The sequence below is a fragment of the Castanea sativa genome, chromosome 2 (genome assembly GCF_040712315.1).
Source record: "Castanea sativa cultivar Marrone di Chiusa Pesio chromosome 2, ASM4071231v1".
In the NCBI taxonomy this organism is placed as follows: Eukaryota; Viridiplantae; Streptophyta; class Magnoliopsida; order Fagales; family Fagaceae; genus Castanea; species Castanea sativa.
This window is the reverse complement of record NC_134014.1, coordinates 3,760,412-3,779,204: the sequence shown is the minus strand read 5'-3', so window position 1 is coordinate 3,779,204 and position 18,793 is coordinate 3,760,412. Positions and strand designations below refer to the sequence as shown.

The following is an 18,793-nucleotide window of genomic DNA, read 5'->3' as shown; positions in this document are numbered from 1 at the left end:
CAACTAAAATTACTTGATTAATATAATCGAACAAAAAGAAAAGGTCAGCATTTACATTGTCATTCTTCAGATCCACAATAACTCACCATAATTAACATTAATCTAAACACAAAAACAGAGAAAAATTTATAATAAAATAGAAAGAAATGAGACTGATGAACATATATGACAACTCTGCAGAGATCAGATGGAACTTCAGCTACCACTTTCTCATCCTCACCTCTCTAATCTTCCCTTCCTTAGTGGAAACAAAGGTGGCAGTGCACTGTTCTTCATTTGTGTGCAAATTGGGACATTGATCATAGGCCTTATTCTAATACTAGCTGACCTTGTCCTCTCCAACCCTTTCTTTATCCTCTTCACATGCTTCTCTCTATTCCCTGACCCTCCCTTCCCTTCATCTTTTGTAGCTACATCAGCAAGGGAGCAAGCTGAAGATGATGACGATGAGGAAGAAGAAGATGGCGATAAAGAAGAAGCGCGTTGCTTCTTCAACCTTAATAGCTCTTTCCATAAAACAGTGCACTTAGGTGGCCTTGGTGATGGGTCATCATCAACAAACCAATTTACCCTAGTACTCTCCTCCTTGCTCACCTCTTCTTCCTCTTCGTCTTTTGCTTTGAGACTGATCTTGTTGAGCTTTTCTGAATGCTGCATTTGCCAAAATGGAAGGAGCTTCCCTTCAAAGAAAAGCTCATCAGCAGTTAACATTGGATGGCTACTTGCATTGCTTGAGAGGAATTCAAAGTCTCCATTTCTTGCTTTCTCTATCTCCATGCCTTCACCTTTTTCAACCTGCAGAGAGTTTGGGCTAATGGAGATGAAGTTTTTCTCATCCAGAAACTCTGCAGAGAAAGAAATCCTGGGACTTGAAGTTGGCTCAATGGATCTAGAGTTAGTTTGAACAGTTTCTAGGGAGACCATCTTGGTTGTTTTTGGATCAGGGAATAGGGAATAAGGTTGTGTAGTTGGCTAGCTAGTAGTTTGATCAGGTTTGTGAGATATGTGATTTATAAAGCGAACAAGATGCTTTACTGCTTTTCTATTTTTTTGTTTAATCTCTTTGTTTTGTTGTTGTAGTAAAATTTTGGACGGTGAGATTATAAAAAAATTAAGTGGTCTGGTTAAGGCGAAACAAGTGAGCTAAGGTAGTGTTTAGAATATAGGAACAGCACATGGACACTATGGGAACTAAAGACAAAAAAGGATTTTAATTACCATTGTTCTGTATACGATTCTAAACAGTCTGTTCTCTTTTTCTTATTCTTGTTTTTCTTACCAAGAGAAGAAGTAGAAAAAAGGAAATTTTTCCTAATTTATGGCAGGGAAGGGAGAAGTATAATACATTATTTTAAAGGTAAAAAAAATTAGTGCTCATAGTGTGTTTTACACACACTGCAAAAATACATTGAAAACATGACTTAAAAGTCATGATTCTAGTGTATTTGCAGTTTTGCGCACACTGAGTGCAATAAACACTGCTTTATTTTAAAAGGGAGAGAGAGATTTGAATCATAGACGTCTTCGTTAATAACACTAGAAAATATCATGTGACCTAAAGTCATTTTGGAGAAGTATAATACGTATATTATAATGAAAAATAAAAAGAAAAAAAGAAAAAGATAAGATGGTATTATGATGTTGTCGTGGTGCATGAACTTTCTTGTTTCTATGGTCTAAAACATGTAAAGTGTAAATGACACACCTGGCTCTTACTGATTAGGGTAGGAAAAGTAAAAAAACACAACATGAATATGTCATGCAGATGACTGAATCAGTAATAGTTAATACAGGTTGCCTTGATTTATTTTGTCCTGACTTGAACAGGGTCTCTCACATTAAATTGATTGCATTAATTGGGTATCTTTTTTTCTTGTAATTGAAAACACTGCTACATTTGAGATTTACAGACAGGGAGGGATAATAGGGTGACCAATATTTAAATCAGGCTATCTTCTAGCTTAGTGGCAGTTTATTATTCAATTTGCATTAGTCAAATAGATCAGCTTTGTTAGTTTGACTCCCCTGCAAGGAGGGAGGGATTATAACATGGGAGGAGTTCCTAGCATGTGGTCACATGAGAGTAATTTCTTGCCATGTGAGAACTGAATCAATGAAATATAAAGCATACCATTAATAACCAAGTTGCCCTTTGGAATAGCCTTATAATTGTAGGTACATATGTGTGTGTGTTCCCCAATGGGGATGGGTTTTCATGTCATTTGAGAAAGTTTACAAGTGGTAGATATCATGTTAGTTTCTTGAAAAGCTTCCATAAAGATTTGGTAGCTCTAATTAAGTCTAGACAGCTAATGAACATAGAGTTAATCTTTTGATTATTATATATGGGTTGTAATTTGATTCTTTATTAGCACATTATCCCGGGCGTTCTGGTCCCTCCAGTGTTCTATAATTGAAGGGAGACAATAATGTTGGAGATTAACAATCTGACTAGAAAACAAAATTGAACATGTAATACACAAGTTAGGCTAAGACAACCTTCTGATTGATCAGCTAATCCTTTCAAATAGCTGAGGCATGAGAGCTGTATTAACAACTTTGGGAGTAATAATCTTTCTGTCTTCATCATGGTTTAGATAAATTTATAAAAGGAGAGGATTAGCTCCTCATCATGTAGCTCATTCTTAAGACCAAGAAAGAGAGTTAGGCTTAATCCATGTAAGTTGCACCCTGATTTTTTTATTAAAAAAACAAAAAACTTAACACAAAATTATAGGCTTACAAAATATAATAACCTACATTGATGAGTAAACATCATGATCACATGAAGAATATGAAAAGCAAGCACTTCCTAGACAAGCCTACCACAAATCTCTGCAATAATACAATTATACAAAGCCTAATCCTACTTCCCTAGAAACAACCTTATGAAGAAGGGCTTACCAAAGTACACAATGTGATAAAATGCATATTTGTAACAAAGTGATAGTATTTATGATCATCATACCAAAGCAATTTACTTTTACTTTGCTGGCACGGGTTTCTGCATTTCAAAAAGTATGCAAGTTTTTAGTTTGAAAATAAATAATTTGTTTAGTGAGAGAAGAATAGAACTCAAAACTAGGCTTGATAGCCAGAACATTAATTAAGTAAAAAGAAGTTAATTCTTTGGATCTATTAAATGGAGCAAAGTAGCTAATAAATTTTCAATCAATATGAAGAATTTGTAGCATTTCTAAAACCAAGGGGAATGGAATTAAAGTCTTTTTTATTTATTATTTTTTTGCTATTGAGAAAGGTATCACACACATCAAGTAATTACATCGAGAATTCTTTAGGGATGACTTCAAGATCCAATTACAAATAAGTCATAAGGTGTGTCATCAATGCCTTAGCATTTTGGGCTCTGAAATTAAGCAAATGGGACCCAAAAGAATTGAAGACAATTAGTACCATCCACATGATAAATTAGTTTCGACTGTTGAGAGACAAGAACTTTTTAGTACCTTCTGATCAGTTCATTCTGTTACTTTTAGGAGAAAGTGGACCACAAATTTTGGTGTTTTGAGCATTTAAAAAAGACGAAAGCTGAACTGGAGCACTGTGCACAATTTAAGAGGTAGCAAGTGACCCTGGAAAGACTCCAAGGCATAGCAATGTGGCTAAACTGTACAAGAGTGGGGGACCATAGGCCATTCTATTAATTTAAAGAGATGGAGAGAGTTCAGTCTGGTTTCATGCAATGCCAAGCTGGTAACATGATCACTTGGGTTTTATATGCTATCTATGTGCAGTAGCTGTTTGACAAGAGAGAGAGAGGTGTGTGTTTTGACCATGACCAACTTTTTGTCAATTGAGTATGTTGGGGGTGACCATATTCGAGCAGAAGTGTAGAAAGTTGATTGAATCAACTTGATGGTCTAAACTAAAGGTACAGAATCATAATTGCTTCTGCTTATTAGTTTAGCATTTTCAGCCCTTTAAGTTAGTGATAACTATGATATTAATCTACTAAAAGGTGAGGTTTGAATTTGATTTGTAGATATAGGTCTTAACATTCAGGACAGTGGTTGGGCTGTCTACTACTCTATTAAGTTATATTTTTTTCTTCTTCTTTTTTATAAGCTGTCTTTTCTTCTTTATATGAGAGAGAGAGAGAGAGAGAGAGAGAGAGAGAGAGATTATCACTATATGAGTTGTTGCGTTCTAAAGTAATAGCAAAACATTGGTTTAGTTACTTAGGCAGTGTTATTTAGGTTTCCTAATTAAATTCAATCACATGTTTGCATCAACTAATGCAGTGCAACTAAAATTATATTTTTCAACAATAATTAAATTCAAGCATGTGATTTAATAGTCAATAGAAACAGATTGTTGAATCCAATTTGGAAAACTAAAGTACAACACTTAAGAAATTATACCTAAGTTTTACCCTAATCTAAACAGTGAGATTTCTTTTGCAATGTTTATTATCTTTAGAATTATATATGAATTGAGCTATTTAAACTTGTTGTTTGTTTATTTAGCAAACGAGTCAAATCAAGCTTGGGTTTAAGTTAGACTATTAAATTCAACTTCAAATTTGACAATGTGATTGTGAACAAGTTTATGAATATGAGACTCGATTTATATATAATACCAAGTATATAAAAGTATATCTTATTATTATATCAAGTATCTCTATACTTTCTATATATCCCGATTTCATACAAAGTATCCTTCAAATTATACTTTAATTGTGTGTCAATTATGTTTACATTCAAATTCCTTAAAAAAAAAAATCTTCTCCCCTCTTCCTGTGTGTGTGTGTTAAAAATACTTAGTATTCTAAAAAAAAAAAAAACTTAAAATATATAAAAAGATTCAATTTGAATTTATTATGTTTCTATATAATAATACTATGAATGTGTGCAATCTATTTATTAAATGAAAATGTTATATGTGTTTGTGTGTGCGCACGCCTGCATATACAACTATTTAGAAGTTATAAGTTATATATATATATATATATATATATATATATATATATATATATATATAAACAATACAATATTGGTGAATCTAATTGTTATAAGTTCATAAACCAAAATCATTATATCTTATTAATTAATAATGTCAACTATAGTTTAATTATTAATTAATAATATAGAATTATGAAGTGGTAAACATAATTAGTTGCAGTGTATATTATAAATGGAGAAAGAATAAGTTACTCTAGTAGTTTGTGAACAAGATTAATCTAGTTCAAAAAGAAAATAAGTCAACCTTAAATATATAATCTAGGTTAATAATGAGTTTGAATTTGACCTGCGATCGAAATAAACTTAAATAAACAAATCTTGAACGTTTAATACTTGTGTCAATTCAAAACATTTATTACCATAATTTTCTTTCAAAGTTCCACTTGTAGGCATGATGGCAACAACAAGAATTGTTGATGGTAATATACAAAATCCAAACAAATATTTACTAAATTCTTCAATTTTTTTCTTTTTATCAATAGTGATTGTTCAATGTGTCTGTGCAGTGTGCATACGCACGTGGGTTACAACCTAGTGCAGATAGTATCTAGCCATAAGCCTCTTTTCAATTTAAAAAAAATAAAAATAAAAATTAGTGTAGATAGAATTTGATCAAAAGTCTCTTTTTCAATGAGAATAAATTAATTTATTGCAAAACCTAAATTTATGGGTCAAGGCTTATTGGTAAGCAGGAGGTGATTGACGATGAACTGGATTGGCCCATGGAGAAGGGCCAGCTTCTTGGGAGAGCAGAGAAATAAAATAGTCTTCTCAAAAATCCAAGAGCACTGTCAAATCCCTTTTCGTGTGTTTTTTTGGTTCCTTGTAGCATATCCCAAAGTTGATTTTAGTACTATATAGAAGCAATGTATTAATATACTACATTTGAATTGCTTTGATTCAGCAAAAAAATATATATTTGAATTGCTTTGAAATACTCCAATTAGTCCTTTTTATTATTATTTTTAAGTTGCTTTCGAGCAGGGCAATTTGCTTTAAACTCTAGTTATCAATTCTGTTTTTCATTTTGTAAATAAATCATATATTATACCATTATTAATTACGTGATCAGTATTATAAAAATGAGAGGCAGAAGACAAATATATTTCTTTGGTAAATGCATTGTTATTGATTTCGTTTCGTTCCGGCTGGAACGGCCGAAATTTTTCGTTCCGGTATGCAAACCAGTACCAGGATACCCAACGTTCCACCTCGGGCCAGATTTCGGGCCATTCCGGTCCATTCCGGCCATTCCGGTCCATTCCGGCCAATTCTGGCCGAGATGTGAATTCCGGCCGGTACATGATTTGGCCTATGGAAAAAAAAAAAAAAATATATATATATATATATATATATATATATATATTTTGATGGCTAATATTATGTTATAAATTTTGTTGGCTTATTAGTTATTAATTATTATGGGCTTATGTAATGAGTAATGACTTGTTATAAATCTTTTTATTGTTTGATGTTGTATTGAGGTTTAAGACATAAAAGTTAAGACTAAATATTTTGTATTATTTGATGTTTAGTTATTGTCTTGTAAATTTTCTTATTGTGTGATGTTATATTGATATTTAAGACTTAAGAGTTAAGACTAAATGATTTGTATTATTTGAAATTTAGTTATTTATTTATTAGAATTGACAATTTTATGTTTTACAAGAATATATATAATTTAATTTTTAGGAACCCGAAACACCTTAAAACGGTACGCCGAAATTGGCCGGTACCGAAATATTCCATTCCACTGGACAAACCGAAACGGGGTCCGAAATGGTATTAATAACAATGGGTAAATGAGCATAATCTTTGTGACCATAATAACAGAATTAGATAAATAGTTTAATTACCATGAAATGATCGAGCTTAGTTATCCTATTTATTAATTTCAATAGTTAATGCGTGAGACATATGTCTTATAACACTGTTTCAATACCAAAAAAAAAAAATTATAACACTTATTTATGTCTTTAGATGATCTCTTAACCATCAGCATGAACATAAAATCAAATTCCATTTTGGGTTTTCTGGATTATTATTATATTTTGTGTGCGTTTGGCATGAATTATTTTTGCCAACTTATTTTACTATTCAACTTATTTTTGCTATTATTCATAGATCTCATTGCACTTTTTGGTACTATTCATAGATACCACTGTACTATTTTAGCTAACTTTTACTTTTATTTACAATACTTTCAGTAAAAAAAATTTCAATTTTAGCAAAATAAACGGATCTCAAATAAATGCTCCATATTTGTAAGATTTTTTTAAAACATCAAGATAAATGTATTTACTATCATTCGCAATGAATGTGATCTAGTATACAATACATCCCATAATTATTAATTGCTTTGCACAATTTAACCATTCTTTCCATCTCTCTTTGACCTATTATTGCCAAACAAAAAGTTGTAGAATGCAATACCACAAGAATAATGCATATGAATATGATCCAAGGCAAAGGACAACATAAAGCATTATGCAATACTGCTCCTGCACATCATGTTACATTATGATTATGGAGAATTACTGATAAAATGTACCAAAGGGAGACAATACAAGACATCTTGACACAAACCTTGAGTAGCTCATCACAGCAATTCGCCTATCTTATAGACTAGCATCTACCTGGGGTTGCACTTTCGAAAGCTAATGGATGCTAAAGGACCAAAATTATGCCAAGCTTGCCCACTTTGAATTACTATCAATGGCCTATCAGATTTATTATGTTTGGTCTTTTAAGTCCTTTGTGTAACTTCTTCATCGTTGCATCAAGAGTTGACAAGTGATTATTCAGCAAAAAAAACAAAGAGTTAAAAGAGTTGACAAGTGGCTAGGGAGCAACATGAACTTGATTAGATTTGATTGAATTGGTTTTGAAAATTACGTTTCCTTTAGCCGAAATTAAGTTGGTTATGGACTTATATGGGGGTGTATCATCAACCTTCTTCCTTTTTTGTGATTTTTTTTTCTTGCTTTTGTAATTTCTCTTTTTGTTTTTTGCTTTAGTAATTCCAAACTTTTTAATAGCGTAAATTCATAACATTCCACCGTCTCATCTTCTTTTTTCTTTTCCCTCTACCCTTTCGTTTTCCACCTAATCATTAGATTTGAACCATGAAGGTAAATAATGGAAGGACCGAAGGAGGCGGGGGGAAGTGAGTGAAGAAGCAATTTTGAGTTTGAGTGATGTTAGGGATACTATGGCCAAAATGGGCTTTTGCCCTTTTTTTTAATATCCAGCAAAATACCTCATGTCTGAAACTAATTAGAGAAATACTCCTGTTTTGAAACTCGATTTTTTGGAACATTGAGTTATAGCGAACGAGCACTTAATTTTTTTTTTTTTTTGGAACTCAAGTTCCATGAACTCTAGTAGCATATAAATTACTCGAGTTCCACTTGAATTTTTTTAAGGAACTCGAGTTCCATCACTTCCATGAACTCAAGTACTTCACATGGAACTCGAGTTCATGGAGCTTGAGTACCTTAAATGGAACTCAAGTTCTAGAATTTTTTTTTTTTTATTTTTAATTTTCAGTTCGCTATAACTCGATTGTCCAAAAATTGAGTTTTAAATTAAAACTCGATTTTTAGAAAATCGAATTTCAAAACAGGAGTATTTTTCTAAATAGTTTTAGATATGAGGTATTTTGCTGAAAATTTTTGACAAAAGGAGCAAATGCCCATTTTCTCCAAGATACTATCATGCTACAATTTTATATCAACTTTACAATCTGATATATTATTGGTCACAAAAACAAAATAATTAAAACATTTATTTATATCATATTATTGAAGACAGAGTTTGTGTGTTTTTACATTTAAATTGATAATGGTTTTAGCCGTTTCCTTTTAGAGTCTCTGACCACCTTTCCCTCATCTCTTCTCTCCTCCTTTAATTCAATCGAGCTTTTTTGTTCTAAAGGACACATTGATTAGAATTGATTACTTGAACTGTATAGGTGAATTATTTCCTCAGATTAAAATTGACCCAACAGTCAGCAGAGATTAATCATTTAATAGAGGCATGTGATTTGGAGAATATTATTTAGAGAGCTTTTAAGCTTTAACAAATGTACTCAAAAGCACGTAAAAAAAAAAAAAAAAAAACCCCAATAGTGAAGAAAGGACCACGTCAATATGTATATAACTGGGGAGTGTCATGGCATGTGACCTGTCTCTAACACCATGTGTGGAACCACTTTTTTGATCCACAAAGACAAAGAGGGTGAGATAAGAGAGATTTCAATTTTTTTTTTTTTATATGAACGGGTCTGTTTGGATACCATTTATTGTTGAAAACTGAAAATACTATAGCAAAATAATTTTTAAATGTATGAATAGTACTATGGGACTTAGTTTTAAATTTTTTTTTTTAATAAAGTACTTACGAGTCCTACAAACAGTATACATGACCCACTGAAAAATGCCAAAGGGGCTCAAATCATTTAAGTGCAATCCAAACGATAGGCTAAATCAGCTTTCATTTTCAAGAACCGCGGGCCCAAATTCTCAATCAAATGCCAATCCCTCTTATCCCAAAAGGAAGCAAAATATTTGCTTGGCAATTTCCCTTTTTTGTATTTGTGTATCAGTACCTGTCACAAATGATTCTCTTCTCCCACCAAAAATCTAAGGACATGTTTGATTGTGTTGATTAAATAATAGTTTTAATTATTTAAACAACACAACATATATTTTCACAATACTTTTTTACTCATACGTATTTCCACAATACTTAAACAATATTACTAGAACAACATTATCAAACAGACCCTTAATTATTATGTTTGGACCCTTAGTTATTATTGTATTAGTGTCATGTCATCCACGTTTATGTTTAATGTTTATGTGAGTAGAAGAAATTACATGGCGCTGAGTTAGTTACTTCAGAAAAATTATTTTCTTCAAATATTATCCACCTCTTCTCTCTCATATTTTTGCTAAAATTAATGTACAACACTTTAAAATTTGGGGATAATTGAATTTTATCACCCTAAATTACATTTTGCACTCTAAACTTTCAAAATACATGATTAGAAGTTAGAACCCTAAATTATAACTTGTGTTACACTTTGCACCTTATTAGAAAACTAAACTTCAGGGTGTAAAGTATAATCACTAATTAGGAGCATAGTTTAGGGTGATAAAGCGTTTTATCTCATTTGTTATTAAGGAAGAGGGGCAACTGTGTCTTTTCATGTGGTGCCAAGCTTTTCTGTTCAAGTTAACAGCTCAACTGACGATGGGATGCAAAGTGTCACATGGGTTATAGTTTAGGATGCTAACCGTGCATTTTAAAAGTTTAGGATGTAAAGTGTAATTTGAGGTATAATTTAAGGTAGTAAAATGTAATTTTCTCTGATATTTGTTCGCTTCATTTCAAACCATCCTACAGTAATTTGAGTACTATGATTTGCTTAAAATGCTCCCTCTAAGCGGAGGAGGAATCTCAAGAGACCACTTACTCACAGCATGCTGAGACTCACACAAGGACTCACACAAGTTGTAAAAGAAATGTCTATGTCTTTTAACGAAAAACCCTTTGTGGTTGCATATTTACTATTAAACTTTATATATTACAATTGATCAATTTGAGGGTACTTATATTAAGCTAATATCCTAAACTTTCACATAGTCAATATAAGACTTGCAGTACAGTACAAATAAGGATTGAAATTTGCACCTTAAGTAAGATTAAATTTAATGAACTTGAACAAGAGTTATATAACAGATTTGGCCTTGATTAAGCTTAAAACTTCACATCTTTAATCTTACACAAAACACATTTTTCACTTTACACCTATATGTTGCAAGAAAGCCACAAAAACACATCAAAATGATGAGTGACGATTACAGATGTACTTCACAGTGCATGAATTGAAAAGATACATGCTAAACACAATCTTGGGACAGCAGATAAGTATTGTTTTTAATTGACTGGTAACAAAGAACTTCACATGCTTATGTGCTCTGCATATTATATTTGCAAAATGAATCTTATTTATGTCACAAGACATCATAAGCACAAAGAGTTGAGTTATCCTTATTGATCAGCAAATACATAAAAAATATTTAATAGACAACATTGTTCTTTTTTTTTTTCACAATTGATTACTTAGTGTGCTATGATTGGAGTAACATCATTCTTATCAAGTTCACTATTAATTAATACAATTTTTATTAAAAACATATTAATTAGGTGTTTTATTGCACTCGTTAAAGATGAATCAAGCAAGTCCCACCCTATTAGGAAGTAACAAAAGGAAATAAATAAATATCTCATTAATTGAATGTTGTGCAATTCCTTAAAAAAATATTGATCAACTGCATTAAAAAGAAAAAAAAAAAAAACTCAACCTTACCCTTTTTATCATGCACCGATCACATGAGAGGATATCAATAGTTGTGATAAAAAAAAAAAGTTGTATACAGAGGTTTGATTGGTGAAACTTTCTAGAAAACAGTAAGTTTTTTAGGGTAAACAGAAGCTATTCTTTAGTCTGCACTCTGTTGGGTAACTGTTTTTTTGATGAACCACTCTGTTGGGTAACTAAATGATACTTCTAACCCAATGTCATTTTTACGAATCATTTTTGGTCTTTCTTTATTGCTTTTGAGAAACGACAGCAAAATGTATACTGTATACATTCTAAAGCAAGTGCTAGTGTGCCACTTGTCAAAGCTAAACTACTGGTCCATGATACACAATGCACTAGCTGTGGACCTGTGGTAATCGCATAATGTTAGATTGTAGTGCCAGCTTTACAAGAGCAACAGTATAATGATAAGTTTAAAGTGACATTCAACCCAAGCAATCACTGCCAAGGACACAAGCATATAATGCATATTATAGACAGACAAAAGATATATAAGCGTATGATTATTCTACAGTACTAATAAAATCCCAAACCACATGATAAAAATAATAATAATAAATAAATAAACTTCCATTGAAGACGTGGCTAAAATTCACTTTCAAAATATATATTTTTTATCAAAAAATTTCATTTTCAATTTCAATACTGCATTTTTACTGAAGTGCAAGCCAAGAACGCAAAAATGATATTGATGTCCTCCATAGGCATTGTAGGTCCGAAAAATTATTATCTTATATGACATATGTGATTAATGATTCGGATAGAGGTTGTGAATTTTTATATGGTATTAGAATCTTTTAGTCTCTCTATCATCTCTTTGAGAAATTATAAGGTCCTCATCGTAAACAAATGACATGGTTCACTACTTCACTAAAAAATTCTCATTGGTTAAATTTTTTTTTTTCTAACTCAGCAATTTTAAACAGGTAGAAATCTTTTAGTGAAATGGTGAACTACGTCACTTGTCCACCACCAAGACTTTATAATTTCTCCATCTCTTGGGACCACTAAGAAAAACGAGTTAGATTCTAAAATCTCTAGATCACTCAGGTGACTAGTTTCTCAAAAAAGGAAAACTTTGGTGACTATGATTTGTCCACAACGAAAACCTTATAATTTCTTCATCTCTTGGGACCATTGAGGAAAAATGAGTTAGATTCTAAAATCTCCAGATCATTGTGATGACTAGTTTCTCAAAAATGAAAAACTCTAGTGACTATGATTTGTTTACCACGAAGATCTTATAATTTCTCCATCTTTTGGAACCACTGAAAAAAACAAGTTAGATTCTAAAAACAAGTTCACCATCTTTTAGTGGAATAGTGAACTACGTCACTTGTCCACCACCAAGACTTTATAATTTCTCCATCTCTTGGGACCACTAAGAAAAACGAGTTAGATTCTAAAATCTCTAGATCACTTAGGTGACTAGTTTCTCAAAAATTGAAAACTCTGGTGACTATGATTTGTCCACAACGAAAACCTTATAATTTCTTCATCTCTTGGGACCACTGAGTAAAAACGAGGTAGATTCTAAAACCTCCAGATCATTGTGGTGACTAGTTTCTCAAAAAAGAAAAACTTTAGTGACTATGATTTGTTTACCACGAATAGCTTATAATTTCTCCATCTTTTGGAACCACTGAAAAAAAACAAGTTAGATTCTAAAATCTCATCACTCTGGAGACTAGTTTCTCAATAAAAAAAAAACAAAAACCAAAAACAAAAACTTTGGTGTCTACGGTTTGTTAGAGCAACCACATCAGCCCATCTATAGTCTTCTAAAATAGAAAAAAAAATACAAATTTTACACATTTTTGAGCAAAAAAACACCCACATCAGTAGGTGTAAATGTGTAAAAATGTGTAAATATACACGGTTACTGTAGTTTGTCATCTATTAATTTATTATTTGTTTCTCTCTCCTCACCTCACTCTCTCATTTTCAACTTCTACTCTGACCTCTCTCCCCGATCCCTCAGTCCAGCCTCCTCCTCCCTTCCTTGAGAGCAAAGCCTTCCTTAGGCTCCATCTCCATCAGAGAGGGCGAAATCAAACTGTCCGATCCAAGAAACCCTCCATCGATGTCCTCATCGATCGCTTCATCGGCGTAGATCTCTGAGACTGGCTGCGACGCGAACGCATCATCTCCAGCGGAGAAAGAGGTGTCATTGTTGTTGTGATTGCTGTTGTGGAAGATCGGTGAATCAGTGGCCGAGTCCTTGAGTGGGTTAGAGTTGAAAGATCGTTGTTGTTGTTGTTTGATGTCGTTGTTTAATTGGTGGGTTATTTGATCTTGTTGTTTGATCGCCGCTTGAGGATTACCACTACTCTGATCGTTGATGGTGGCTGGGTATTGAGTCAAAAATAAATATTTTATTAAATGTGTAGAATAGACAAATTAATATAGATGTTTTATAAAAATAAATGTATAAAAAAACAAAACATGTTTTTTCTACAAAATAGTCAAAAATTATGCATTCACGGATGTGGATGCTATTACTACCCATTCTGATTTTTTGAACCGACGTTAGCCAATTTAAAAGGGAGCAGCAAGAGAACAAATACAAATGTATGGTCCCGATTGCTTCATACAATCATGCACTTGGCCGTACTAGTACCCCCCAATCGCTATCTCTTCTCTCTTTCCTTCTTCACCAATAATTGTCATTTTCCAAATTCATGCATCCAAATTGCGCGTGAAGTTCACGTCTCACAAATCATAAGACCGTACAATCATGCATATGTCTACTATGTTTATTTGTTTGGAAAACCTAAGGAACATGCCAAAATTCCGCACCTAATTTCAATACACAATAATTCCACTTTTTATCAAATTCTGGTCCCATATATAAATAATGTAATTTAAATATCTAATTATAAGTTTTTTTAAGGTAATGTCTAATCATAAGTTAGTTCTCAAATATGTTATAAAATTAAGTGTGAATTTAGGTGTTTGTAGCATCTATATATACATTTATTATGATATACATCCATTCGGTTATAATTAGAATTGAGAATCTGAGATGCTTCAAAGTTCATACAAGAGCATGTGTGAGAATTTTGTGGTTTTAAATCTTTAAGCTCAATATCAATTGCTACCATTTTGTGTCTGAAATGGACATATCAAGAGTTTGAATCCTCATTTCCATAATCTGAGATACTTCAAAGTTCAAACAAGAGCATGTGTGAGAATTTTGTGGTTTTAAATCTTTAAGCTCAATATCAATTGCTACCATTTTGTGTTTGAAATGGGCATATCAATAGTTTGAATCCTCATTTCCAAAATCTGAAATACTTCAAAGTTCAAACAATAGCATATATGAGAATTTTGTGGTTTTAAATCTTTAGGAACCATTTGGTAATGTTTTTATACTAACGTTGTTTAAGTATTGAGTCACAATACGTATGAATGAAAAAATATTATAGTTATACGTGTTGTGTTATATAAACAACGAAAATAGTTGTTTAAACAACACAATCAAAGTTCGAATCCCCATTCTACTTAAAATATACCAAGGAAAAAAATACACAGAAACCCAATATGCTCTAATGGCATTCCACTCTCATTTGTGAGATTAGACTTGAGGACCCAATACTTTTACTCACTTATAGAAAAGAAAACTAACTACGAAAAATGTAATTGCTCCAAGGAAGGTTGTGCTCGCTAGCAAGAATTGACATCATCTAGCCTATGCTATGGATACAATCATATGGATTTTCTATCAAGAAAAGAATGTGGTCCAAGTGTGATATTTAATATTTTTTGATAAATTTTCCAAAAGAACAAGCAAATAAAATTGATAGTGCTCACTGTTTTTTTTTCTTTCCAGTTAAGTGTGAGTTTGGAAAGCGCGCTTTGAGAGTTAAAGTGCGGCTGCATTTTTTTTAGTGAGTCATGAGCACTGTTTACGGGATCAACAAATATGAAAAAATGCAAATATAACTTTAAGTGAGTGTTTGGATTCACGTTTCCACGTCTGAGTTTTGCGTTTTCAAGTTTTCTTCTTTTTTTTTTTTTTTTTTCCTGCTTCACGCATTTCAGAGGAGAGCAGGAGACAGTTTTCACTGTTGATGTACTGTTATGTACTGTTCACAGCCATGAATTTGGACTTTTTGCGTAAACAGTGCATCCTGCACTGTTCATGGGACCCATAAATATCACTTTTTAACCACTTTTTCATTAAAAATGGGTCCCACGATACTATTCACACATTTAAAAATTATTTTGCTACAGTGTTTTCAGTTTTCAATTTTCAGTTTTCAGCAATAAGTTCTATCCAAACAGACCCTAAAACTAAATCTCACGTTACTATTCACACATTTAAAAATTATTTTGCTACATGTTATCAGCAATAACCCTAATATTATCCGAAACAAATAAAACCAGTTCCACCCTTTAACAACCATTGACCGTACGAATAGTACTTATTAGGTAATTATATTTGTGGATCCAGATCTATAATATCATATGAAAATTTATTTGAATTTTACACAGTCAAACATGAATTAATCTCATAGGAAAATGATAATTACTAGAAAAATTGTCGGTGTGTCTTCACGCGTTCAACAAAGAGCGTTGAAATTCTAAAAATATTTATTACCCATAATTGAAAATTTGAATAATGTCGTATATGAAACTTCATGGCACTGCCCTCATTCAATAAAGAACATGTTTTGCCGTCTTATCCGATGGGGAAAGCTGACTGAAGCTTCATAAGCACATGGATGATTCCACGGAAAACAAAATACTTCTTCTTTCTTTTTATTACAAAGTCAGGAATTCAAAATCCACATCAACGAGTAAAACAAAATACATAGTAGTACTCTATGAATTATCAACATAATAACAAAGTCATCTTGAAAGTAGTGACAGCTAAAAAACACCTCGTGTAAGCCATTTAGGCAAGCAGGTTTACGTTTCAGAAAAACGACAAAATGTACATAACTATGGCGTAAAAGCAAATGTTTAAACGTAACAAAAAAGAGAGGAACCGATGAAAAGTTGAAATGTTGTTATCAAAAACTGGAATCAAATCTAAAAAGGATTTCAAGTTCCAAAGGCTTGGATTTCAAGCTAGATTTTCTCATTAATACATTGATCATACAATACGAATGTTACACAAATCACATCACATGCAGCTTTTTACTTCACGTTAGGAAGGGAAAAAAAAAAAAAAAAAGGTCAAATACTTTTTCTTAACCTTTATAGTCATTGACATAATAGCAACCAAAGTGACAGCACACAAAGCTAGATTCAAAAAAAAAAAAAATCTTAGGAAACTAAAAATTACTGCTAAATATAATCAGTTAATTTTTGATTCATATCTCAAATTTCAAATCTCATTACTGACCATGGTCTTGTTCTGAATCATGGAGTTCTTGCAATGAGCAATTGCACCTTGAATTGCACTCTGTAACTCCTCCATCGACGACGTGTCGCTGTTATACATTCCTCCACCAACCCTACTCGTACCTGTTGTACTCGTACCCATGAACCCGGTTCGACTAAGCACACCCGAATGGCTCGGTGAGGACCTCATCGAAGATGGGCAGCTCGAAACACAGCTTTTCCTACGTGGGTACCTCAAATTCCCCGAAAAAGATTGAGAGATTAATCCACTAACACTTTCTTTCCTCGTACTGATCTTATCACCGTGTTCTTTCGCAGCTAACAAAGACACAGTTCTCGCCATTGTAGAACTCGTCGTAACAAGTCCTCCTCCTCCTCCCATTTTTTGTTGTAGTTGTTGTTGTTGTTGTTGTTGCTGTTGTTGTTTTTGGGAGAGTTTTTCATACAGAGGCTTCACTTTCTTCATATACTTTCGTATAACCTCTTTGGCTGTGGAGCTCATTCTTTTCACTGATGAACCGGATACATTATTATCTGGGTCACGTGTCGACTTTGGATCTTTTTTGAACACAGATGAGAATCTTGACAATGAGAAATACTTGGGTTTCTTGATCTGGGTGTTATTAGGGTTGTGAAGGCGTTTGAACTCGTCGTCTTCGGTGACTGAGCTGGGTCTCGATGAGTCACACTCGGCCAGTAATAAGAGGTCGCTGTTGAAGGAAGAGTGAGAGTCGTTGGAGCTACCTGTGGAGTCACGAGAGGCTGTGGTGGTGGTGTCTGAGGAGGAAGAGGTGCTTGAGGAAGCTAAGAGGAGAGTACGGACCATGGAGAGGCGAGGAGAGAGGTGGAGAGGTAAGAGTTGGCCTTTGTAGAAGAGCTCGTCGGCTGGGCAGAGAGTGGTGGAGGATTTGCGTGGGGAGAGAGAGATGGTGAACTCGAAGTCTGAGGAGGAAGAGGATGAGAATGAGTGGGATGGTGAAGGTGGTAGTGTGTGAGATTTGGAGGGTCTCTCTGTTCTCCTCCCCATTGTTGATTGCTACATCATCTGTCTAGAGTGTTGAGAGAGATAGATTTGAGAGCAAAGTTTGGAAGGGACTCGAATGTGTACTTCTTATAATGGTTTTGAGAGGTAAATTGACCCACACTTTTTTTTTTTGTTTGGGTCTTTTCGTTTTTACCTGTACTAATGCTACTTTTATGATCTACCTATCATAATAAAAGTTGTGTTGCTAAACTTATTATTCCGAAACTTGTTTTGACCTCAATTATTCCTAAACTTTAAACTTTAAAATTTTCAATAAGTAATTTGGGCCATGCTAAGGGAAATTTTGAATTTTCTTTCGTTTAATTATGTATCTAGTGAATGTTTGGTAAGCATGCATTCCCAACTGTAGGACTATTTACATCCAATAAATGGTCTGGTACTCAAAAGAATTGGCTTTTGAAGGAGGCTTTAAAAGCTTCCCCGCATTAAAAACTAACAAAAGTTCATTAAAATCTAAGACTTTATTAGGTTAAGTGTAGTTTGACTCCATGTAAATGTGGCTCAACTATATTATTGAATTCAACATTATTGGGTAAATAATAATACTGTTGAATTCAATAATATAATCGAGCCACATTATTGGTGGTTTTGAAAAGTTAGGGCACGTTTGGTATACTAAAATGATTATTACATAAGAATAGAAATAAGTATTACAAGAAATACATTAAGTTGGAATGTGAAAAGTATTACTATTCATTAGTTTGGTGACCATTTATGAATAAAATCCTGAATATGCATCCACAATTTAGTAGAGTATAAAAATAATGTGTAATTAAATCATTTTTAAGTCAAATTTTCTCAAATACACTTATTTTAGGGTGTTCAAAATAGAGTTAATAATTAACAACAAGGAAAATTTATTTTCTTTCATTTTGAAGATGTGGCAACTAATGACTTTTTAGAAAAAAAAATTTAAAATGTTATTACATAAGGTGAAGAAATAGATATTCAGTACTTTTGATAAGAAATAATTATTCCTCATTTTAAAGAATAGCTATTCATAAGGAATAACTATTCATTATA

General features: G+C 32.7%; 2 protein-coding genes across 2 annotated transcripts; both read right to left on the bottom strand.

Moving 5' to 3' along the window:
* Positions 1–995, bottom strand: LOC142626041 (uncharacterized). The gene has a single exon (XM_075799810.1). It carries the CDS (start codon positions 922–924, stop codon positions 217–219), a length of 708 nt encoding a protein of 235 aa, XP_075655925.1. The 5' UTR covers positions 925–995; the 3' UTR covers positions 1–216.
* A 15,432-nt stretch (positions 996–16,427) lies between these two features.
* LOC142623683 (putative membrane-associated kinase regulator 1) lies at positions 16,428–17,823 on the bottom strand. Its single transcript, XM_075797128.1, has one exon. The coding sequence runs from the start codon at positions 17,750–17,752 to the stop codon at positions 16,709–16,711; it is 1,044 nt and encodes a 347-aa protein (XP_075653243.1). The 5' UTR covers positions 17,753–17,823; the 3' UTR covers positions 16,428–16,708.
* Positions 17,824–18,793: the final 970 nt, after the last annotated feature.

Excerpts from the sequence above, each read along its gene's own strand:
- LOC142623683 (XM_075797128.1), bottom strand. The coding sequence starts at position 17,752 with ATGGGGAGGAGAACAGAGAGACCCTCCAAATCTCACACACTACCACCT.
- LOC142626041 (XM_075799810.1), bottom strand. The coding sequence starts at position 924 with ATGGTCTCCCTAGAAACTGTTCAAACTAACTCTAGATCCATTGAGCCA.